A 25,856-nucleotide genomic window follows, 5' to 3' on the forward strand; every position below is an offset into this window, starting at 1 on the left:
GTATTCCATAGGTTACCCAGACAATTCATTCAGGGGCTGGTTTACTTATGGTTCACATGTCATCTGAGGGGCAGTTTAAAGGGGTTTTAAGTATAAATCCTATTCATGGGGTGATTTATCAGATGTCCCACTTTGACAGGTCCCATTTCACTCTCTTTTTTAGGATTGGTAAATCCCTCTCCCTGACCTCACCTCCTACCAAGACACAAGGTGATCTAACTAGGTTACTTCTCTAAATTTCATTCTTCTCCCCATCTTCTTAGCAATTCGATGCTTTTAGGAAGACTTGCTTTAGGAAGATATTTAAGTATATTTTTTATATTTCTTCCAATTATTTCAGTGATCTTCAGCGGGAAAGTTGGTTCAAATAATCAAGTCCTTTATTACCCAAACAGAAAATCTAGAGTGGCATTTTAAGGGTCTCCTTTTTTTCAAAAAAATTTTTGAGTTTTAATTTTCCAAATTTCCCTCATACTATTTATTGATGTGGCATTTTAACTGAAGGAAAAGTGGTTTTTTTTTCCAAAATGGGTTAAAATGATATTCCATATTCATTAGTAATCTTAAAATTTCCTTTTATAGTAGAAAATATTTTTAATTAGTAAATTTAGCTCATTTTTATTATGTAAAGCTGTGTATTTGCTTGTATTAATCACTCCCCTTTAACTATGAAGTAAATGTGTCCATTGAAATACTAAACATGATTATAATTTCAATTAATAGAAGCTTTTCTTTATAAAGTGGGAATATTTAAATATCTTTATAGAAAAATACTCACCTTAACATAAAAAATATTTAGATTTATTTCTTATGATATTTGTGCGTGAATGAAATCTTCCATAGGTATACTCACCATTTATACAAAAATGAATACTATACTTTTGTCACTTAATGTATTTTGTATACACTTTTCCATATGTGTTTCACGTTTATAACTTTAATGCATCCTGCCATGTCCTGGTTAACTATTGTCCCATTGTTAGATATTTAGGTTGTTTCCTGTGGGATATTTTACCCCCTACTGAAAAAAACGTGGCTATAAACATCATTGTACAAGAAGCTTTTTCTTTTCTTTTTCCTTTTGGACGATTTCCAGAAGAGGCATTACTGTGCCAAAGATTATGTGTACTTTTTAGCTCTTGTTGCACACTAAACTATGTGGCCATCTATAATGTGGGAATTTACCAATTTCACCAACATTAGATTTTCATTTATGTTTGTAGTTTGATGGATGTAAAGTAGTGCTTTACTACTATTTATTTTGATCTTTATTCTTCTTATCCATGAAGGTACATTATTTTTTCAAATTACAATTTTAAAATTCCTATCTTTTAAAAAATATTTGTAGATTAGGGTATTCTAGAATTTAGTCCTAGAAGAAACTTCAAGAGATCCTCTAGTTCATTATCCTGCCTCATTTTTATAATAACCAGCTTTGAAGTGACTAAAGCCCAGGACTCCAACTTGCAGTGTGCAATCATTTCGAGACGCCTTTCAGATCTCCCTCTCACAATCTCTCTGACAAACTGCCCTTTGTCTTTTATTTTTCACAGGCTGATTACAATCCATTTTCACTTGAGGAGTGGCAATCCTCTACATAAGAGTTCCACACTTTCATGGGTCAGAATCCTTTAGGGGGAGAGGGAAGACATTCTGTTTGCCAGACTGCAGGTAACTAAATCTGTAGACTGCTCTGGTTATCTCTGGCCCTGTAATCAATCATCCCAAAATTTAGTGGCATAAAACCACATCCTCATCTATTATCTCTCATGGTGCCTTGGGTCAGGACTTCGAGAATGGCTGGGCAGTCTGGCTCAAGGTCTCTCATGTGTGACTGTCAAGAGGTCGGTAGCTCTCCCTCTTCCTGTGATATCCTCAGGCCTCTCCATCATGGCACCCCCTGGGTAGGCTGACTTCTTGCATGGCAACCAGGATTCTGAAGGTGAGGATCCCAAAAGAAACTGTCAGAAACTGCACAGCCTTTTCTAACCTTGACTCAGAAATTATGCAACTGCATCTGTCCATCAAAGTGATCACAAAATCTCACCCAGATTCAGGGGGAGAAGACTTAGACTCTGCCTTTTGATGGGGGCAGGGGTATCAAAAAATTCCAAGACAAGGTTTTTAAATCACCGCAGTAACTTAATCAACTTACTGGTGCTTACAAAACAGTTCGTTGCTTAGACCAGGGTTTAGATATTGTCATTATTGACATCTGGGGCTAGTTTTTTCTCAGAGTAGTGGAGTCAGGTAGAAGCGTCTGGTCTGTGCATTGTAGGATGTTGAGCAGCACCCCTTGCCTCCACCCTCTAGATGTCAGTAGCTAACCCCCCACACACACACACATACCTGTGTGACAACCAAAAATGTATCCAGACACTACTAGAGCCCCTGAGGGACAAAATTGCTCCCAACTGAGAACCACTGCACTCAACAAACATATGAAGCACATTTAATGTTAATGGCATCATAGAGAGAACTCTAGCTCTGAAGAATAAGTTGAAAGCCATCATTTTTCCAGATGACTTTAGATAAAGTCACAGGTAAACAATTCCCTAACTTGTTGGGTTATTGGGAAGATCAAATGGGATTATAAATGGAAAAGCATTTTGCAGATTGTAAAAGCATATATAATGTTATTTTCAAAAAAATCATATACTTGGTATTCATCCATTTATTTAAGGGACCTTTTCAAGGGTCTTTTATGGGGCACCTATCATATGCCCACAGAGTGTCAAACACTAGGGGAATTGGGGAATTCAAGGCAGCCCCTTCCAGAAGCTCTTCCTTTCAATTCTAATATCACCTGTACAGGAGAATGGTAGCACCTAGATCCTTAGTGAATGTAAAGTTTGACACTTAAAACAAAGACTTTTTAAAGGAAATTGCATTTTTGTTTTTTGATGAAAGCAAGGGGGTGTTTTCTGCCACTGTGTTCCAAAAGAAGTTGTAAGGGTCATTTTGTGCTTTTGTACTAACTTTTTTTTTTTAAGTGCTATAAGCCAAACATTTTGAGCTTAAATCTTTACACAGTGTGTGGTCATTTCCAAAGGCCCTATAGTTTCTAAGTTTAGTTGCTTTATTTATTCCTTGGGATGGGGAGGTGGGAAGAGGCATTACCTGCATTATTTTCCTTTCAGCATGAAGACAATGCTATTGAAAAACGAGATTTCCTGTGGTTATATATGTGTTCAAAAGATCTAATGTGACCTATGACCAAGCATTTCCCGTTGCCATACATATTTTGGGTAATGATTAGCGAAACTTTAGAGTTTGAAGTCTGTTTGCTTACTTGCAGAGTCAGGGTCTGAGTATCCCCACTTCCTGTTTGTGTGGCTTCCTGGAAGGTCCATGGACAGATAATGCTCTCTTGGCTTTTGCTGTGTGCTTCTAGTCTGCCTTGGTAAAATGCAGTACCATGCCATCCTCCTACCCATTATACAGTAACTTTCAGAAACTTAGTTAGGAATTTTCCAAGGTATGCTTTTCATGTTAGAGGTGAAAGTGGAATCATAAATTGGTGTGCCTTATTAAACTTTTCAAAAAATGTGCTATCCCCAGTAAGTATATGATGATATTAATAGTAAAAAAAAAAAAACAGTCTTTACTAAGTACTTATCATTTGTTAGGTACTGGGTTGAGAGTTTTATGTGCATTTTCTGACCACAGTGAGGTAAACACATCTATCTATTTTACAGATGAGAAAGCAGTGGCTTATGTAGAATAGAAAGTTTGCCCAAAGTCACAGAGCTGTTCAAACCTCAGAGGCCAAGCTCCTTGATACTATAATGTACTATTGGCTTTGCTCAGTAAGTAGACTTTTGGTTAAAATAAAGCTATACTTCTAGTATTAGTATACTTCTGCCACTCCGTCACCCCAAAATATAGTCAGTCTTATTTTTAGGGTGCCTCTGTAGCTAGATAAAGAAATGTTAAATGTTCTCTAAAATTCTGAATAAAAAATAAACTGTAGGCCAGGTGCAGTGACTCACACCTGTAATAGTAGCACTCTGGGAGGCCAAGGCAGGAGGATTGCTTAAGCTCAGGAGTTCAAGACCAGCCTAAGCGAGAGTGAGACCCCATCTCTACTAAAAAATAGAAAAATTATCCCAGTGCCTTGATGCATGCCTATAGTCTCAGCTACTTGGGAGGCTAAGGGAGGAGGATCACTTGAGCCCAGGAGTTTGAGGTTGCTATAAGCTATGATGATGCCATTTCAGGATGAGACTCTGTCTCACAAATAAATAAAAGAAAAGAAAATGTATGTATATCTGCATGTACATATGTATGTACTTATATGTATATATGTTAATTAATCTATCTTTTAACCCATCTATCTACATATCTGCTCAATAACGCGCATTGAAGCATCTTCCTTTGAATTAGTCCAGTACTCTGAGGATTTATTTATTAACTGACCTTTATTTATTTATTAAACTGATCTTTACTGATCTCCCATTATATGCATAACTTATTGATAGGTGGAAAGGTGAAATAATCTGTTTATTAAATAATTATTGTTGAGCTATAACCATGTGCTAGGCATTATTCCAAGTACTGGGGAATATATCAGTGAAAAAAATAGACATAGTCTCTACCTTTAGGAACAAAGGCATATTTACTATAAAACAAGTGAAGCTGAAATTTCAGGGACCCACACTGTGCAGGTCCCTTCCCATGTGTTCATATTGCCTAATATTTTATTAAATATGCAAAAGTTGAGATCAGGGTCTCTTTTCCACCCTAACAATATATTTCAACAAGAATATTAGCAACAAGCTAATTAATCAATTTCATCAGTTCAGAGTTTCTGGATTAATCACTGTAAAAGAAAACTTGAGGTGTCTTGAAATATTGTAGCTCCTACGTGAACTTGGAAAACAATCCTAAACATTTACATAACATCACAAATAAGGAGGTTTGAAAATGAAAGGAGCTTTTCCTAATTATAAATAATAATTTTTAAAATATAATTTATGGACCGGGCGCAGTGGCTCACACCTATAATCCTAGCACTCTGGAAGGCCGAGGCAGGCAGATTGCTCGAGGTCAGGAGTTCGAAACTAGCCTGAGCAAGAGCGAGACACCGTCTCTACTATAAATAGAAATAAATTAATTGGCCAACTAATATATATAGAAAAAAATTAGCCGGGCATGGTGGCGCATGCCTGTAGTCCCAGCTACTTGGGAGGCTGAGGCAGGAGGATCGCTTGAGCCCAGGAGTTTGAGGTTGCTGTGAGCTAGGGTGATGCCACAGCACTCACTCTAGCCTGGACAACAAAGTGAGATTCTGTCTCAAAAAAAAAATGTATAATTTATGATTCTAGAAAAATAATGAATTTTCTTACTCTCTTTAGAAAATATGATTTTATAAAATTTTTTTCATGTGAAGAGGAGATCAAAAGATGTAGAGCCAAAAACTAGGAAAAAACATATTAGAGAAGTACATTGGGCAATCAGTAAAATTTCCAGATAGTACACTACAGTCAGAGATGCAAACAGTGAGTATCAGGGGAGTTCAAAGAAGGGTAAGGGAAGACCCCAAACAAAAGTTTGTGGAAAGGTGACCTGTGAGCAGGACATAATAGAAGAAAGACTGACTTTAGTTATGTCTATTTTTTCCATGCATGGCCTCAAGATATATGAGACATATCTTGTTACCAAGCAAGTTAGGCAACAGGTACTGACTTGCTAACTACACAAAAATTCTACTGAAAGGGAGAGAGACAGAGAGAGTTTCTCCTTTCACATGCAAGATATTTAGGAAGAAGCAGAAAAGTAGAAAATGAACTCATGAGGTGGTATTGCTAGTGACTCTTGGGCCAACACTCTTTCTCCTGTATTTCAAGGTCTCCCTCTGAGCCACTGAGAGACAGTGAGTCTACTGGGTGGAAGCTCACCCTCCAGCATCCTTACAAAAAACAAGAGAATCTACTGAGTTGTTAAGAAGCACTGTCATAATAAATGGATGCAAGAAGCAATTGCGGTGGGTGTTTAGAGATGTTCATGGCCTGAAAGATTGAATTTTTGAAATGCGAAAGGGCCTTGCAATGACCTAAACATGAGCCACAGTACTCTAGTACTTGATGCAATTCTTTTCTCCACACACACACACACACACATACATAAACCTTGGGATTTTTTATATAAAATATGAACCTTAAATGATACATCTGGCATTAATATATATCTCTCCTTGTATTTATATATATGCATGTATATATATTGACAAAATTATTTTTGAAACCTGGAATAGTAAATTGAAAATTTCTGGTATAATAATATATATAATCTACTTTCCCCTGTATTAGTCTGCTTGGGCTACCATAACAAAATATCACAGACTGGATGGCTTAAAGGACAGAAATACATTATCTCACAGTTCTGGAGGCTAGAAGTTCAAATTAAGGTGCTTCAGGGTTGGTTTCTACTGAAGACTCTCTCTCCCTGACTTACAAATGGCCACCTTCTTCCTGTGTCCTCATATAGCCTTTCCTCTGTGTGTGCACTGAGAGAGAAAGATCTTGTAGTGTTCCTTCCTCTACTTATAAAGACACCAGTCATATTGGATTAGGGCTCCACTCTTATGACCTCATTTGACCTTAATTACTTCACTGAAGGCCCTATCCCTAAATACAATCACATTGTGGGTTAGGGCTTCAATATAGAAATTTTGAGGGGGACACATTTCAGTCCATAAGGCCCCCTCAGCCTTACCAGTATAGTAAGGGGTTTATTTCTGGCTGTGGAAGTGATGCTCATAGTTTTGTGATATGAAAACAGAATAATTATCAAATAAATGATAGATGCATACATTGTAAAAAACAAACAGCCACAAATCATGAAGTGGGATGCTGTTAGCCAGATGTCAGCTAGAGTCTCTCTCTGCGTCTTAAAATTAAGATAAGATTCATTCAAATTTCCATTTTATTCCTACAATAAAATGCAATGCCCTCCCAAGATTTCTCTGAACGCCCTTGAGGTATACATTTTCATTATCATTCAGCCCTCAAATTCCTGACTGCAGAGATTTTGTTCTTCACTCTCTCAGGTCTGGTATTTGACTTTACCCTATGGACAAGCTAATACATTAGCCTGTCACTGTCTCATGGATGCTGACAGATGGCATGCGATTCGTGAGTCAGAGACAAAGGACTTTATTACTCACAGCACAGCAAGTGGCATGAGCATGAGCATGCTGACACGGCTCCGCTTGTCCCACTGTAGTCTCATGGTGGTTACGTGCAGGGGCCCAGATGGAAAAAGTGCAATGAGCTTGGTGGACCTGCTGTTTTATAGCAAGCAATCAGAAAACTGCTCTTCGTCCTGGGGGAGATATTATCTCATCCTTCATGTTGCTCACTATAAACACAACCCCAAGAAATGGCCAAGTAAACAGTAGTCAGGATCCTATATTCTTGGCATAGCCATAGTAGTGGGGGGTTGAATGGTGCCCCCCAGATATGTCTCTGCCCTACTCCCCAAAACCTATGAATATTACCTTATTTGGAGAGAGTGTCTTTGTAGATTGCCTTCAGAAGACTGTTGGGAGAAACATGAATGTGCAAGGTGCTTGTGGTGAGGACTCAGAAGGAAATAAGGGATATGCTATTGGAAACTGGAGGAAATGTGATCTTCATTATATAATCACAGAAAAGTTGACCTAATTGTGTCTTATAGTTGTGTGGAAAACACACAACTTTTAAGGGATGAACTTGTATATCTAGCTGAGCAAATTTTCAAGCAAAATATTGAAGGTATAGCTGGCTTTTTTCTTGCTAAATATAGCAAAATATGAGAGGAAAGAGGTAACTTGAAGAAGGATCTGTTAAATAAAAAAAGAAACCAGCACTTAATGATCTGGAAAATCCTCAGCCTATCCATATTGCAAAACCATTCAGAAACATTTAAACATATATATACTGAATGTTATGGACTGAATGTTTGTGTGTCCCTCCAAAATTCATGTGTTGAAATATAATCTGCAGTGTGATGGTGTTTGGAGGTGGGGTCTTTGGGATGTAATTAGCTCATGTGGGTAGAGCCCTTGTGAATGGGAATAGTGCCCTTATAAGAAGAGGCTAGAGAGCTAGCTAGCTCTCTTTTGGCCTTGTGAGGATACAACAAGAAGTTGGCAGTCTCATCCTGGAAGAAAGTTCTCTCCAGAACCTGACCATGCTGGCACCCCAATCTCACATTTCTGCCTCTATAACTGTGAGAAATAAATTTCTGTTGTTTGTAAGCCACCCAGTCTATGTTACTTTGTTATAGCAGTCGAACTAACTAAGACCGAATATTAGAAGATTCGTTGTAAGGAAAGCATGCGCTGAAGGCAAAGGTTATGCCTGGATGACCTTTTGCCAAACAGATTAAGTATGTGATTCTTGGAACCTCTCACCCATCCCAGCAGAGGTCAGGAATAGAGATGAGGTTATACAAGATATATTTCCTGTGGAGAACTCTTTTGTCCAATAGCATGGATTCCACACGACACACATAAGAGAACTGCAATGTTTTTAAGAATGTTATCACAGCAGAAACATTGCCATCTTGGAATTACAGGGACACAAAGGCAGAGACCAGTGGAGCTGCTGCCCATAGACCTATGGTTTTACCATGGGTCAGGAGGACAGAGCCCTGAACAAGATATGATTATTCTCAGGCCCTGAAATCTAGTGGAATTTTCCCTGCTAGATTTCAAATTTGTTTGGAACTGGTGACCCCTTTATTCCTTCCAATTTCTGCCTTTTTGAATGAGAATGTATATCAGACACCTGCCTCACCATTATATTTTGGAAGTAGATATCTTGTTTTCTAGGTTCACAGTCAGATGGAACTTGGAAAACAGAGTGGGATTTTGCCCCAGAATAGATCATGCCTGGCATCTCACTCATACCTGATTGAGATGATGAGATTTGAGACTTTTGAGCTGTTAATATTTAGATGAGATTTTGGGCTCAGAGTTAATGTCATAATTGGTTGAGCCTTTTGGAGATGTTGGGATACATGAATGAATGTATTTTGCATGTGGCATGGATGTGAATTTTGGGAGGCCAGATAGTAGAGTGTGGTGGGCTTAATGGCAGCCCTCTAAAAAGATATGTCTATGTTCTAATCACTAGAACCAATGAGTGTTACCTTTTGGGGAAAAGGTTTTTTGCAGATGTAATTAAGTTAAGGATCCTGAAATGAGAGGGAATATCCTGGATTACTTGATTGGGACCTAAACCCGATGTCAGGTGTTCGCATAAGAGTGAAGCTGAGGGAGACATGACACACATACAGAGGGGGAGGTGATGTGACCATAGAGACAAAGAGTAGAGTGATATAGACACAGTTAAGGAATGCCGACTGTCCCTAGAAGCTAGAAGAACCAAGAACTGGATTCTCCCCTGAAGCCTCCAGAGGGAGCACAGCCCTGCCAACATCTTGATTTTGGATTTCTGCCATCAAGAACTGTGAGAAAATACATTTCTGCTGTTTTAAGCCACCTACTTTGTGGAAATTTGTTATAGCAGGCATTGGAAACTAACACATCCATTAAGATATACAGAGGGCCAAGAGACCCAGGAAGGACTGTGTCTCCCAACAGACTAATCCTGTCATCGTTCCTTTATGTTGACTAAAAGATGGAGTCGTCTTTAACTTTCCTACAAAATCATTCATATAGGACTTGCACTGACTGGGGAGTTTTAAATATTTAAAAAACAATTTTATCTTTTACTTTTAGAGAAGAAAGAAATTATCCTGTCTTAAATATCAGCATTTATTGCTTTTTGATATTGCTATTTTTAAACAGTCAGACTTGTATTGAACTGTGAGGTTTCGCTGACTTTACTTAAGTTAGGTGTACCTTAAGGCCTTGTTAGATGATATAGCTTTTGAATAACACACAGAACATTCTAGAAAACATATAAAAATACTTGTTTTAGAAATTACATTTATTCTTGAGGAAGTCGTATCTAAAATGGGTGAGGTACTCTTTAAAACATTTTTTTTATTTTTTTAAATAAAAATAAAAGGTGCTTTTTAAAAATTCAATTGTAAAATAAATTTTAAAAATGATTCAGTGATTTGTTGAATCCTAAAGGAGAAAACAAGTAATTCATTCATAATAAACAATGGCAATTAATTTTTATCTTGTGCAAAATATATAAATTAATAAAATCTTAAACATGGAAAAAGACTTAGATAAATCTCTATTTTCAGAGATCAAAAATATGAAGCCTCAAGAGGGCAAGAAACTTGCTCACATAGTAGCAGAGTAAATGTTCCTTATTCCCACTACATTATCCTTTTATGACTCATCTGTATTGTCTGTGAGCAATTTATAGAAGAGATGGTATCTTATACAGTAGTCTGCCTTTATCCACGTTATCCACATTTTTGCTTTTCACAGTTTCAGTTACCTGCATTCAACTGTGCTCCGAAGATATTAAATGGAAAATTCCAGAAGTAAATAATTCATAAGTTTTAAATTGCACGTGATAAAGTCTCACCTTGTTCCACCCAGGCTGTGAATTGTCCCTTTGTCCAGCAGCTCCATGCTATCTGCGCTCCCTGCCCTTTAGTCGCTTAGTATCCATCTTGGTTATCAGCTGTTTGGTGTTCAATGTTTGTGTTCAAGTTACCCTTATTTTACTTAATAATGGCCTCAAAGTGCAAAAATAATGATTTGGGCATATTTTTATAATTGTTCTGTTTTATTATTGATTATTGTTATTTCTCTCTTACTGTGCCTAATTTATAAATTAAGCTTTATCATAAGTATGTATATATAGGAAAAACAGTATATATTGTATGGGGTTTGGCACTATTTGCAGTTTCAGTCATAGAATGTATCCCCTGTGGACAAGGGGGGATTAGTGTAATTCTCATTCTGCACTAAGAACAGTGTCTACCACATGGTAAGCACTCAGTAAAAGTTTGTTGAGAGAATAAAAAATGACTAAATGTGAAAATAAAATTCATTCAATAAGAGTGTGTGCGTATAAATTTATCAGTTTTATTATATTATGGATGGTTGTGAAGGCAGAGAGGAAAACCATAGAATCATGGAGAAAACCCAGATCATCATACAGATATGACTAGTGCATTCAAAAGACTTATTACCAACATAAACTTCCATGGAATTGAAGTGTTATCATGTGGCTGTTTAAGTTATTGAAACTAAAGACATGTATAACCATGTGCTTTTAAGTATATAGGCATAAATGTAGAGATCCAATTCTTAGCGCATACCAAGCAAATGAAAGTCAGAGTCAGATCCAACCCAATGGGCCAGAGTTTCCCTTTACATATTACAAACAGTATCTTTATGGTTGTGATAAGGTTAAACACTGCAAAAAGAGGCTAAAGTAAAATAGCTTATGTTAACTATCCTGCTAGTCTGGCGTAGGAGAAGTAATTTGCTTTCCTATTTTTATTTGTTACAAGAATATTATAATATACCAAAGGAAAATTTAAAAGCAGCAAATTTTACTCACAATTGCACCATTTGCTGTATTAATATTCATATATATTTAAAATTTTTTCTTCTACTCTGAATATCATATTGGCATATTATTGTTTTCATTAAGCATTTTCATTCTACCCATAGCCTTCACAATTGCTGTTTTTTCAATAGCAGGATAAAATTCCTTCTAGTTCATATGCTACAGTTTGCATATTTACTCCCCAATATTGAACATACCTTTAATGATTGATTATTAAGAACTAATTTTTTAGATTTCTAGAAATCATTAAAGGAGAGATTTAGGATCAATGGAATGAAGGTATGATGATGAAAAATGACATGTTTTCTGAGGAAAATAAATAGACCATTTATGAAGGGAAATGCTAGACAATAAGGTTGAGAAAATAAGCCAAAACAAGACTCAGAGCTCAGCCACTAATAGTGTGACTTCGAGCAAGAAAGATGAGTTCCAGTTTCCTTATTTGTCAATTGGTAACAACAGCTAGGTTTTACTGTTGCACAAGGTTGTTATGGGGATAAAATCAGTCAAGATGATTCTGGCATAGGCAGGCAGACATAAGCATTAAGAATTAGTAGAATGTGAATTAGGATATACATTATGGTTTCAACAATAGAGGAAAAATACTGGAAGAAAATAGATTCACATTAACTACACTTGCATTACAATGACAGGCTATGCTCTCCTCTGCCCACACACACACATACAATTTTCTCTATATTCCAAATCATCACTGAAGAACATATATTAATTTAAAATGCATTTTATTCAAAAACATTAACTTAGATGCTGAGAAAATATGAGTGAACATAACATAAGAAACAAGGTGTGATTTCTTAAGGAGCTTACATTTTAGTAGGCAGAGACAGACACAAAACAATGTAGATACATAAGATAATTTTGGATAATTGCTACAGTAGTGATGCTGCCACAGAGAAAGTGTTACTGTTAGATAAAGGGGTGGGGAAGTCTTTATGAGGAGAGCAGAGACCTATTTGAGCAAAGACCTACATGACGAATAGATGCCATGACCTACATGCTGAGTTGGGGGAGAATGTTACAGGGAGTGGAACAGGCAGCTGCAAAGGCCAAATTAAGCAAATGAGCTGGATGTGTTCAAGGGACAGAAGGAAAGTGAGTGTGGATGGAACAGAGTGAGCAAGGGGAGAGTGGTAGGAAGTGAGGTCAGAAGAAACACAAGGGCCAGATGGAAACTATGGTGAGGAAAATGAATTTTTCTCTCAGTACAATGGCAAGACTTTGGAGTATTTTCAACAGAAAGATGAAACAATCTGTATTACATTCTTTAATAATACAGTATATATGTGTGCGTATGCACGTACATATATGTATCTAACATATGTGTATAGATACATATGAGTATATCTATAGACATACACATATATAATACAATTTAACTGCTAGGTGAAAAAATGAACTCCATCATGATTTCATGCCTTTACATGAAGTGCTGAAGTCTAATTCATGGGGAAAAATAATGAGGTCATTGTATACTTAGACATGTGTGTTCTTTCAAGCATTAGATATTTTAAAAATGAGGAAAGTTTGGTATCATCTCCCCAAGCTCTTATTAGTATGTAAGACAATTTATAATATATTCAAATAACATTTATTGAGTTCTGCACAATAGGGTAAAGATAAACTGTTGATTGGAAACACTAGTATTCTGAATGCCAATTCTGGTTCTCTGTTTAATTTGCTATCTTATTTTCTTTTGCATTTTCTTTTTGTCTTTATCCAAAAATACAAAGGAGCACTGAAGCATATGAAAAATAGATATTAAGGAGAAAGTTTGCAAATGTTGAGCCGGGCAGATTTTACTACAGATTATTTCAAAATTAATATTTGTACTTCTCTCCTGGCAGCACCTATTTCTAAGAAATAATCAGCTGAGCTCTCTTGAGTGAACGAATCCCCAACAGAGTGATTTTGGCAGTTAGAGAGGCACGTTAACTACTTTGGGTCTCAAAAGCTTCATCACTGACTTCATTATTCCTTTGGAGCACTCTGCTGAATCTCCTCCCAGAAATGCAGAAGCACAATGGAAAAGCAAAAGCAAGCCGTTTTCTTCCGGCTTTTCAGTGCCTGAAACAATAGACTTATGAAATACTGTGCACTTTCAGCGCTGCCCCTGAAAGTGGGACATTCCTTGTGAACACACATATTAATGGGACTTTGGTGTCAATTTTAAAGCTTCCATTCTGTCTTCAGTGTCTGTGAAGATAAATACTTATCTTACACAGCATGAAGCATATTCCTGTCTCCAGTGAGGGCATGAGTAGCCACACAACCTTCTCTGGGATGAAGGACTGGCAGCTTTAATGCTATCTGTGTCAGGGAGAGAAACATAATCAACCTCGCTCTTTTCCCTCATTCTCTTTTCATCAGAAACAAGAATTTTCAAAAAAAAAAAAAAAAAAGTCTATCAAGGTGTTAGTCTCCTTGAGGTCTTTGTTCTGTTTTTTTTTTTTTTTTTTTCAAATGATTATCATTTCTTAATCATTCAAAAAGAAGCATCAAAAAAGCAAAACCACTTTTGATAGTTCCCACTGGAATAAAAAAAGATATGACACCTTTCCCTACAGTTTCATCCTCAAAAATGATCCCTTCTGAAAGAAAATGGTGCAATTTTCAAAGTGATTTTCTACCTCCTTTGATGTGGTCACTCATCAGTGCCTTTTAGCAGATGTTTCATATGGAGTCCATGTCAAGATCTTCAAGGGGATTCAGGAGAAATAGATGATACCTTCAGACCCTGCCCTTGGGTGGCTTGGAGTCTTATTGTGTTAGGAAGAACAGATAGAACTCAAATTACTTAAGAATTCTTATAGGTAATACAGTGGTTTAAGAGTTCAGGCTCTTGAATCAGCCAGCCTCGTGTTCCAATCCTGCCCTCATCCTTACCACTTTTCAGCTGTGACATACACTGAACTAGGAACCTCAAAATTCTCTGCATAACAAATATAATATGAGTAACCATCTTCTAGGGTTGTCATGAGAATGGATGAGATGATGAATCATGCATAGAAAGTATTTATCTTGGTGCCAGGACCCCAAAGAAATATTTAAAAAGCAGTAGCTGGGTTTCTTGGCAAACACTGATAAGGAGAATTATTATTAGGTAAAGCAAGTTGTTAAGTGGCTCTTTGAGAATTATATTACACACTTATATTCACAAATTGTAAATATGTGTTATGTTTTCTTTTGTTTTTAATAGGGATTTTATATTGCTGTTTGGCGTACAATGTTGGTCTTCCAGAAGCAAAAATATTTTCTGGTCCTTCAAGTGAACAGTTTGGCTATGCAGTGCAACAGTTTATAAATCCAGAAGGCAACTGGTAAGAATGCTCTCTTCTTTATGATTTCAAAAAAATACAAAATAAATTTAATATTGGACTCCAATTTCTTTCTCAAATTGGTGCATGGCTTATACTATTAATAGGTAGCCCTGAAATATCAATCTTTCCTTGAGAGTTGACAACTTCAGGTTATAATTAATGGACTAGTAATTAATGAGATGGCATACTTTTTTAAAAACCCAGATGAAAATTCTTCACAAAATATTCCATAAGAAATTCATAATATTAGTTTTGACCACTTAGTATATAGATATATAGGTAGATAGATAGATATGATAGATTTGTCTTCATTTCTTATCATGTAAACTGATGTTCATTGAGGTTGGGAAATTATCACCTAGCTAATTTCTAGATGGTAGAATTACATCTGGGCCATATCTAGATGGTAGAATTGCTCCTAAAAATTTTTCCGGCAGCAAGGCTTTGTCTTCTCACTTCATTCTAAGTTATCCTTATCCTTCCCCACTCCATGTGGTAAACGGTTCTCACAAGAATCAATGCAAAATATGCAAAGGTGACTTTCTCTAGTGTATTTAGCACCTTTTATTTTTGCCTAAAAGTGCCCATGTTTTAGTGCTGTGTAATAGTTACATTTATAAACCATGGCCATTTTACTCAGGTAAAAATCAACTACTTTGATGAACACAGAACTATATATCCTCATTGCTGGTTTCAATTTCCCACAATAAAAATGCAAATAAAATCAGTGGACTGAGATGATTCTGAAAGTTGTATTTAGGGTGAAGAGCTATGGCTCCTCTTCTGTCAGAGTTAATGCCCACTTGTGGGCAAGGTCCTGCCATTGAAACCTTACCTCCTTCTTGCTGCAGAAGGTTCCAGACTGTCCCCACTCACCGTGGAACTTCAGATCCTGGATATCTTCCTTCTAGATCTCTTTCCAGTGATTAAATGGTCTGTTGTTGGCTTATCAAATAACTATAACTTATAACCCTTTCTCTGTGTGAACTTATACTTGATGCTCTCAACAATTGAATTCAAGAATTCAAATTATTCACAACTGAATTCAAAGAAAGATGTAGAATCCAAATCATTCACATGTTGGGGCATGCCTGTCTGTTTGACAAGGAAACAAAATGAAATTATCACTAGAGAGGGTAGTGTGTCTCAGAAGGCATCTTAGAGGAGGTGAATGGTGAGGTGAGTTTTAAGAGGTGGAGCTGAGTATTTACTAATATGAAGAAACATGAAAGCAATGTGTGTTGGATACAGCTTATCAGTCATCTGGAAGAATAGGAAACAGTCTGATGGGAAGTCCAAAGATTAGCAATTCCTATAACCATTTGGGATCTGAGAGAGAGTTGCATCTCTAACAATTATCAAATTATGTTTGGTAGCCATAGAGCTGAGTTGGCTAGAAAGATGATAGGGCAGTACATTTTGACCTTGGAATCTAGCAGGTGAAGTTGCTAATGACCCATAATTTTACATATCCAGCCCCACATCCTTCCCATGGACTCCTATGTCAAACAATCCATTCAGCATCTCTGCTTGACTGTAACAGAGAACACGAGTTTCTGATTTTCTGCACCAGCTAATGAAACCAAAATTTCTGTACTGCTCTCCTTCTCCCTCCTCTCCCATATCCTATCCATAAGCTAGTCCTGTTGACTCTATCACTCAAATACCCATTACACCTGGCCATTTCTCACCTGCTGCCACTGTCATGGAAGCCAATGCCAGCTCTTCCAGGTGCTGCTGCAGGAGCCTCTCAGCCTGTCTCCTGCTTCCCTTCCTGCCCCTCTTTATTCTGGTCTCTTCACTACAGACAGTATGAACTGTGGAAAACATGGCTCATTCCCTAGATTAAAACCTTCTGTGGCTTTCCACCACAATGAGAATAAGTTTAAATTCCTTAAAGGACCCTCCATGATCCAGCATCAATGTCGGCCTGCCTCTCCCACATCATCTATTAGCCCCCTCCCTTGTTTCCTGTACACTAGGGACTGTGTCTTCTGTCTGTTCCTTGAACACACTAAGCTCATTCCTGCTTCACAGCTTTTGCACACCCATCTCTCCTGCCTGGAAGAGTCTCAAGATCATCACTTAGCTGGTTGGTTCTTATCTTTCAGTCTCAGCTCAAAGGTCTCCTCCTGATAGACCTTTCAGAACAAGCCTATTCATATAGTGTTCACCAAACCTCCTAGTCAGTCTAGCTGCATATGTCGATTTATTTTATCTCTAGCCATTGTCACTATCTGAAAGGATCTGATTCGTTTATTTGTTCATTATCTGCCTTCTTCCTCTGTCTCTGAGTACAGGGACATAGTTTTGTTCACTACTGTGTTCTCAGCACCCGGAGTGGTGTCTGGCACCAAGGAGGGGAACAATAATTATTTGTTGAATGACTGAATGAAAGTTCTACTCCTAAATGTTTCATCCTAGGTAATCTACAAGGTGAACTATAGTAGGCTGACCTAAGAAGTATGAGCTAAATGAGACCTTCGGATGAACTCCACTGGTTCTACCTCACAAGGGTGGCCTCACCATGGACAGCCTGGCACTAAGTTCGAGATTATTCTTTTTAAATGACAGCTTTCCTGGGGCATAGTAAATCTAAGAGAAAGAGCCATCATCAGTAATAGATGCTATTAAAAATAAAAAGCCTATCAAGCATTGTAAGAGAGGTCAACCACTGGCCACACTGAAGGTTAGACGTTGCGTTAGAAGAAAAGAGACAGAGTTGACAGGAACCTATCAGGCAGAGACCTGGGAAAGTGAGAGGCATCTGTCTTCTTTTCTTCTCACCGGGGATTCCCTCTAAGCATTCAAGAACTTAGTAAAAGACAAGCCTGTTAACAGTTTATGGTGAGGTTCTGGTGCTGTTAGGGTGATATCAAGACCAGGGACATCAGACATTTCTAAATCCTGTCTTGACTTTAGCATGACATTACTGAAAGATGCATAAACAATGGCTCTTGGGAACCAGGCACCACTCTATTAGTGGCTAGGCTAATGCTTTGAACTCCAGTATAGAGCTTCCAGGCAAGAAAGCTTTACGGCATTACGCTTCAGCTCAAGGCCTTACTTCCCTCCAGCTTATATCTACCACCTGATATGAGCATACTCCTTCACACAAGAGGAAGAGAAGGGAGAGTACCTGTCTGACCTGAGGGGCTGAACCATATGGAGGTGAGAAGCAGGAAGGAAAGAGAACAAAGCTTGCTAGGTGAGCCTGTCTGGGGCCTTTCACTGATCTGGGCTTATGAAGAAAAGAAGCAGAGGATGCCAAGCTGTGGGCATGCTTGTCTAATCCACTGCAGGCTGGGCACTATGTGAAGGTGAAGTGCAAAATGTGCAAAAGATAGATGTTGACTTTAAGGAGTGTGGCGTAGAGTCCATGAGGAAGATTTATATGCAGAGTAGGCAACCAAGAATAATACAGAAGACATAACTAAGTGCTAACCTCTTGCAGTTAATGGTGTTTGTGTTCTTTTAGTGTCACTAGTTGTATCTTAATATCAAGAGCTCATTTTCTCTTTCCAAGGCCTGGGATCCTAGAAGGACAAGGTTTCTTCATGTTCTTTGTCATTAGCCCAGTCCTGCCAAAGTGCCTTGCCACAGAGGGCAGGACTGTGGCCAGGATCTAGGTGAGTGGGTTATTCCATTACAGTGCTAAAGGAGCCACCTTAGGACAGCAGCCTTCGCAACTCTCAGGCTCAAGGAAAATCACACGAATCTTGGAATCCAAAATTGCCTATTTGTTTTGACAATTGGCATTATGCCCCTCTCTACTCCTAATTTATGACAACTGTATAGACATTATGGAAGTAGCAGATGTGAGAAGGACTGTTTAAACATTAACTTTCCTTCTGATACTAATCAAGTTAACTTTGGGCACAGAAAGTGTTATGAATATGAATTCCTTAAACTGTGAGCCTTTCCCACTAGGATTTATACATATAAAATGCACGTGTGCGCACACGCACACATATGCACGCCTTATTTTCTTTATGCTCTTACTGCTTGTTCTGAATCTGCTGTTTTGGTTCGTTGTTCCTCTGCTTGCTTTGACTTTCTTTACAGTCTGTCTATTTGAACCCTGACTCTACCTCTCAGCCTATTCCTTCCTTCTTAAGGCTCTAGTCTCAGTTTTCTTAAATCACACATCACTATTTTTAAAGGACAGTTTTGGCTCTTCCCTGTGTGCCGTGTTGATAAGAATTTATAGGCACATTTTACATTGGCATCTACCACTTTTAACAAAAGTATCTTGACTCTTTCGTAAGTTTTTTTTTTTTTTTTTTATACTTTTATTACACCAGGGGCTTCTACTCTAGAAATAGTGGTGATATGGCTTTGATAATTCTTGGGACTTCTTTACAGTCTCAAGCAAGCTGCATGATTTTAAAGCAAGCTTGCCTCCCAAGCAGAGCACCAGAGCAGCCCTCTGGCTGTAAGTAGAGTTGTGGTCTGCTCTCCCTTCTGTGTAGGTGGAGGGCCATCCCGCTTCAGAGTCCTCATTTTACACACAGGATGTTCACAGGCGGATGATGCAATCCTTATCACAAACAATCTACAAAGCACTGAGATATGTTTAAAATCATTTCCTGGAGCTTGTGTCGCTATGTGCTGTTTCTGTTTGTCTAATTTGAAGGCCCATCCCAAGAACAGTATGAGCTCATTATATGACTCAAAAACCATAGAAAACTGCAATCACTTGTGTGACTAGGATTGACTGGGAATTAAGGGTTTTTCCAGTTTTAGAAATGTATTTTCTTGTTCTAGAGAGGACTAGTGCATTCTTTTTCCTTAAAAAGAGAGGAAAAATATTAATATAATGAGCATATATCATAGCTCAAAAAAATCCAACTATATATGATCTTATAGCCTTAACTTTTTTTTTTTAGCCTTAACTTTTTAATTAAGAAAAATTTTAATAAAGGTCTAAGTGTGTTATAAATACAATAGATTGGCTTCCACAGATGTTTCTCTAAGAGAATTTAAAATAAAAATAAAGAAGAAACATTCAATTCTATAACAGACACCAAAGATTATGTCACATGATACTTTGTTAATAATAATACAGGTATTTATTGAGTACTCTTTCTTTGCCAAGCACATAATAATCATTATGACTCCAGGCACTTTGGAACTGCGACTTAGAAAAGCTAAGTAATTTACCTAAGATTACAGAGCTAATTCACACTAAAGATAGGGTAGTTAATGCAAAATAGAGAAGATGTTCCAAATGTACATATCTTTATAAATATCAAAGCAGGGGAATGGCAGGATATAATTGACATTTATAGATAATATCTAAATTTCATTCTAACATAAGCTTTATAAAGTAAGATAAACTTGCAAAATTTTGAATTAAAAGTGCTGTTAGAGAACTTATGGTGTCATTTTTCCATTGGTTTTACTGTTGTTTAACAGTACTGTTGTTTAAGTGTTGCCTGGGCAAGGATGATGGTTATTATCATCCATCTTTTCATCCTCTCCTGGACAGAGATTTCCCATATAAGTTAGGAGCCAGAGAACAAGGGTTTTACCCTCAGGTTCTCCATTACTCTCTTGGTGACTTTGGGAAAGTCACACAACTTCTCTGGAGTGCAAAGAATGCCATCCATACCAAATCGGAATGCTATAAGCACCCTTTGTGAGAATAAAAGCAAAGCACTTCAAAAACTAAACCATTGTGCATGTGTGAGGTACTCTCATTAGCACTTTGTATAAAGACAGGAAGAAAATCAGGTTTTCATAACTAGGTTCTCCCCACCTCACCCCACCTCTTGCCGCTCAGCCATTTCTCATCTGTCATGGATTAGCTTACATGTATATTGGATTAACTTCAGTCCATTTCTTTTTCTTCTTGGCCAAGAATGCTATTCCAAGCCACTTTCCAAAATAACTATGCCTTTGTCTTTCATTATGGCCTTTAAATCTTAGCCAATATCATCCTTTATGTCTCTTTTCAAAGATAAAATTCTCTTATGATTAGATTGTCCTGGCATTTAACATGCTTACTTCATTTGTTCATAGGCTTTGCTTTTATTTTATATCCATGACACATATATTACTTTTCTTCTTCCATTCAATTTTAGCTATTTATACTAAATCATAACTTAGTCCAATTTTTGATTCTGTAAAGACATTAGAAAGTCAACTGTATTATATTCTACTTTTAAGTTTCAAAAACTTACTGTTAATATTTTTACACTATTGCTGTGTAACTAAACCATCACTCAACACTGTTAGTAGAGGTGTACAAAGTGCCATGTCTCCTATCAACACTGACTTTCCCTTAGCTTGCAGTGAGTGCAGGGTAAACTGGGAATCAAATAGAACACGGGCCCCATGGAACATCCTAATGTTAATTCACCAACATTTGTTACATCATACTTGCTAATTTTTTTCACTCAGTTAAGTAATATTTATGGGTAATTTTTTCAATGGCTTGTGCTATTTACCATAAATATAAATCTATGCTAGAAAGGACATTTTAAATATCCCTTGTTCTGACTTGCTCCTCTTTTCCCCCACTCTGGACACAAGTCTGTGTATGCACCTACAAACACATGAACACACATGCACACCCATTGTTAGTGACTTGCATGTAGGACAGAGCTGCTGCTCCAGAATGTCTGGTCATTTCACTGACCTGTGAAAATCCTCTATGCCTCACTAGCTAGTTTTACAATCTTAAGCTTTCTTCTGTGATAATGTCTGAATATCTGATGCTAGAATAAAGTTCATTTACAAGAATGGAACTTGCACACACACATTCCTAGAATCTGGTTGTTTGAGACATTGCCATCCATCTAACTCCATCTGAAGAGGGATCTGGGGAGTGCTGAGTATCACAGGTGAAACCTATTTCTTTATGGCCTATATGGTGAGAAAACAAAGAGTACCCCTTCTCTAGAAGAGTTCTAAGTGAACGTAACATGCTAGAAAGAATCAAGGAGCTTGAATGAAAAGATGCAGGTACAGCTCTAGGCTTTGTTGCTGACTTACAGTTTCTTTATATGAAAACACAACTACTTATGGCACTTGACTTCACAGAGTATTTAAAGGATGAAACAACATCATGCACATAAAAAGTGCTTTTAAACTGTAAAGCAGTTTACAAATGTTGCTATTCCAAATTTTATCATTGATGAACACAACTATCTGCCAAAGTACCTAGTTGAAAGGTACTAGCTCACGGACTTTGATTTATGAAATGTGGTGGTCTGGAAATCATCCCCCACCATCTCCCTGACATAGGCCCAAGAATTGGAATTTGTATCATCACAAGGCTTTAAAGTACATATTTCATCTTGAATTAACTTTTGTGAGTGGTGAGAGATATGGATCCTGTTTCAATCCTCTACATATGGCTATCCAATTTTCTCTGTACTATTTATTGAATAGGGGTTCTTTCCCCAAGTGTATATTGCTGTCTACTTTGTCAAAGATCAGATAGCAATATGTGGATGGTTTTATATCTGCGTCCTCTGTTATGTTCCATTGGTCTATGTTTCTATTTTTTGCCAGTACCATGTTGTCATGGTTACCAGTGCTTGAAGTATAGCTTGAAGTCTGGTAAAGTGATGCCTCCAGATTTGTTTCTTTTGCTTAAGGTTGCTTTGGCTATTCAGGCTCTTTTCTGGTTCCAAATGTGCATAGAATTATTTTTTCTAATCTGCAAAAAATGATGATAGTATTTTGATGGGGATTACATTGAATCTGTAAATCACTTTGGGTAGTATGGACATTTTAACAATGTTGATTCTGTCAGTCCCTAAAAAAGATATGTCTTTCCATTTGTTTACATCTGTGATTTCCTTCCTCAGCAATTCATAGTTCTCTTTGTAGAGATCTTTCACCTCCTTGGTTAAATATATTTCCAGGTATTTTATTTTCTTTATAGCTATTGTGAAAGTTATGGAGTATTTGATTTGACTCTAAGCTTGACTGTTTTTGATGTATAAGATTGCTATTGATTTGTGTACATTGATTTTGTAGCCTGAGACTTTGCTGAATTTATTTATCAATTCCAGGAGTCTTTTGGTGGAATTTTGGGGGTTTTCTAGATATAAGATCATATCATCAGCAACGAGTGATAGTTTGACATCCTCTTTCCCCATTTGGATATCCTTAATTTTCTTCTCAGGCCTGATTGCTGTGGCTAGGGCTTCCAGTACTATATTGAATAGAAGTTGTGACACTGGGCATCCTTGTCTTGTTCCAGTTATGAGTGGGAATACTTTCAACTTTTCCCCATTCTGTATGATTTTGGCTGTGGGTTTGTCATATATGGCTTTTATAATTTTGAGGTATATTCCATGTATGCCTATTTTGTTAAGAGATGGATAAAAGACTTAAATCTAAGACATGAAACTGCCGGAGCCAGCCGGCGACGTGTGGCACCTGGAGTTAGGGGGCGAGGCTGAGAAATGAAGAGACAACAAAAAGATGGGGACGGGAGGACGGAGTCCTTGCTGACTGCCGCGCCTCGTTTATTTCAGTTGCTGTATTTATATAGATAAGAACAAAGGAGAAGCAAAATGCATTGGAACAGGTGGTGCATGTCTTCATTAAACCAGAAAACAAAACAGTTCTTGTTTCTTTTAACCTTACGTCACTTTGATAGCCCTTTCCCTCGCTTAAGCAGTTTTCTAATCTACAACTTAACTTTTTTCTGATATCAAAAAAGCTACAAATACTCAACTATGATCACTCAGACAGTTCAAGGAAAGAGCACCCAAGCGTAATTAACAATTCTGAGAAAGGAGTGTGCAGGGCCTAGGGGGGCTATAAGCTACGAGGGCTGTGTGCACAGGATTACTTCAGTGACCTTCTATAACTGCTACTGTTATCTCCAGCACCCTCTGTGAGCTAGAAGAAAGGCCAAGAATGTCAGAGCTATGAGTTAAGGCGCCAGGTGCTGTGTCTCAAGGACCCCAGTGTTCCGGGCAGCAACCGCACTTTAACTCTCCCGTGTTCGGGACAGCTCCCAACATCTCTCCCTTCCCTTTATAATTAATTGGAGGGTCGCTGGTAAGCTTTTATTTGCAAGTTAGTGGAGTGTATGGCAACTTTAACAGCCAAAATGTTCTTAACAATCAGTCGCAGTAGCAGAGGCGTAACACATAAAATTAGCAAGAGAAGAATAAAAGCCCCAATAATCATAAAGAATAAGCTTTTAAAATTTCCAAAAGATGGAACATGCCCTAAGAGTTGATTGAGAAAATCTCGGGCTTCTGTAGCAATGCTAGTGTCAAGGGGAGGAGTCTCCAACATGCCTGTTATTTCTTGATGAAGTTGGAGCAAATCTAAAGATGCATTTGCGGAGTGCCAGATTCCTGCCAGGTGATTTTGGACCTTATCCCAATTATAGTTACTCTCATTATAAGGTTTGGGAGTTACACAAACCCACTGATAATTGTCATGGCAGCGGAGCTGGCTGCGTAGCCGAAGCCCTTGTACTTTCTCTCCCAGAATCTGGACCACATCATACAAAGCGTCCAGTCTGTCTTCAATCTTTTTATCAATATGCTCTTGGGTTCCCAATGCCTGAGTGACATTTTTAGAGAGATTATTGACATAATGGGCAGTTTGTATCTCCTGTGTCAACGCCACTGCAGCCGCAGCAGCGGATGCTATTACAGTAACAAGAGCTACAATGCCAGTTATGAGTAGCCCAATAAATCTTTTAGGCCTTAGCAAAATAGAGTTCACCTCCTTCCACATTTGCAATCCTTTATCATCATACCATGGACCAGAGACATTAGCTGGGACCACCACAAAAGCAGGGCGGTATAACACAACCATTCTATGAGAATAGGCAAGGGATTGTATACAATTAGTTAGTTGACAATTAAGGCATGATATTTCAAAACCATGAGTGACAGTGCGAATATTCACTTTGCCTATCATGAGCACAAAAGGTTCAGGGACACAGGCAGAAATAGTCCTTAGGCGTATTTTTGGTGTAGAGTCCACCACACTCTCTGCAGAGAATTGACCTGTTCCTGCAACAAGTTTCCAGAGACTAGTCTGGTATACCTTTGAAGTAGTTGTCCATAGCCCCTCAACAAAACCCTTGTCTCCCAAATACCCATTGTCAGTTTTTGCTGGGGTCCAATCATATATGCTCTGAGTCGTCCCAAGAATAGGAATCTTAGTCGCAGTCGGTTTACGGCAACGTCTCCAGGGCACGTGCAGAGTAGAAGCAACCGGCTCCTTTTCACAGGGAAGTATTCCGGGCGGTGGTGGCAAATCAGAGGGTGCAGAGCCAGAAAATTGCCTGTCTAAACTTGACATAAACACAGTCCATTTAACACCTTTTATATTGTAATATACATAAGTAGATACAAGAACACAGCCTGGAAAATAACCCTCACGGTGGAAACAGATAGGAACATCACGGGTGAGTCCTGTGTAACTATAAGCAGATACCTTAGCATGCTGGATGTGATCATTAGCGGGTGCTCCCAGAGCCCTGGGATCACTGACATAGACAGGAACAACACGCTCTCCCCAGCCCACCGGGTGGAGTAGAGGGGGGTCTGGTATGTAAGTCCAATAGGTGGCTGCCTGGGTAGGCATCGATAGCAAGGTTACCATAGCTAAAAACAAGGTCAAAGAATTCAATGGCTGTCCTGTTTCTCGAACCAGCTTGGAAGCAATCTCAGTAAGTCTCTTAATCTGACTCCAAGACGGCAGCAGAGCTTGTCTAGTTGTCATCGTAAGCGGAGGTTGCTGGTCATCCTGCAGCTTCAGTCTGTTCATCCTGTTTTCTATGGAGGGATCCTGCCTGGCGTACCAGCCTCTCTGGGAGCCAGCGCGGGCCTTCAGCATCCTGTGGAAACACACAAACATGCCCTCGACCCCAAATGAGAACTGGATCCAGTCCTGACCACTACCCAGTCAGTGGATCCTTCCACACGACCAACGGAGTGTCTTTGTTGGAATTAGTACACCAAAACCGCTGGGCTGCTGAACGACCTTCTTTGTCCAAAATTAAAAAATTTAAAATAAAGAGAGTATGGTT

The 25,856-nt window shown here is 38.2% G+C and overlaps 1 protein-coding gene across 2 annotated transcripts in view; it reads left to right on the forward strand.

Annotated features, from left to right (window-relative positions):
- ITGA2 (integrin subunit alpha 2) overlaps positions 1 to 25,856 on the forward strand; it is a 108,920-nt gene that overhangs the window by 12,895 nt on the left and 70,169 nt on the right. For both annotated transcript variants that reach the window (XM_012740411.2, XM_076008018.1), the window contains exon 2: positions 14,713 to 14,833. In XM_012740411.2, the coding sequence (XP_012595865.1) occupies positions 14,713 to 14,833 (121 nt within the window). The remainder of the gene's footprint in view (positions 1 to 14,712; positions 14,834 to 25,856) is intronic.

This window comes from Microcebus murinus, chromosome 11 (genome assembly GCF_040939455.1).
Source record: "Microcebus murinus isolate Inina chromosome 11, M.murinus_Inina_mat1.0, whole genome shotgun sequence".
Lineage (NCBI taxonomy): Eukaryota > Metazoa > Chordata > Mammalia > Primates > Cheirogaleidae > Microcebus > Microcebus murinus.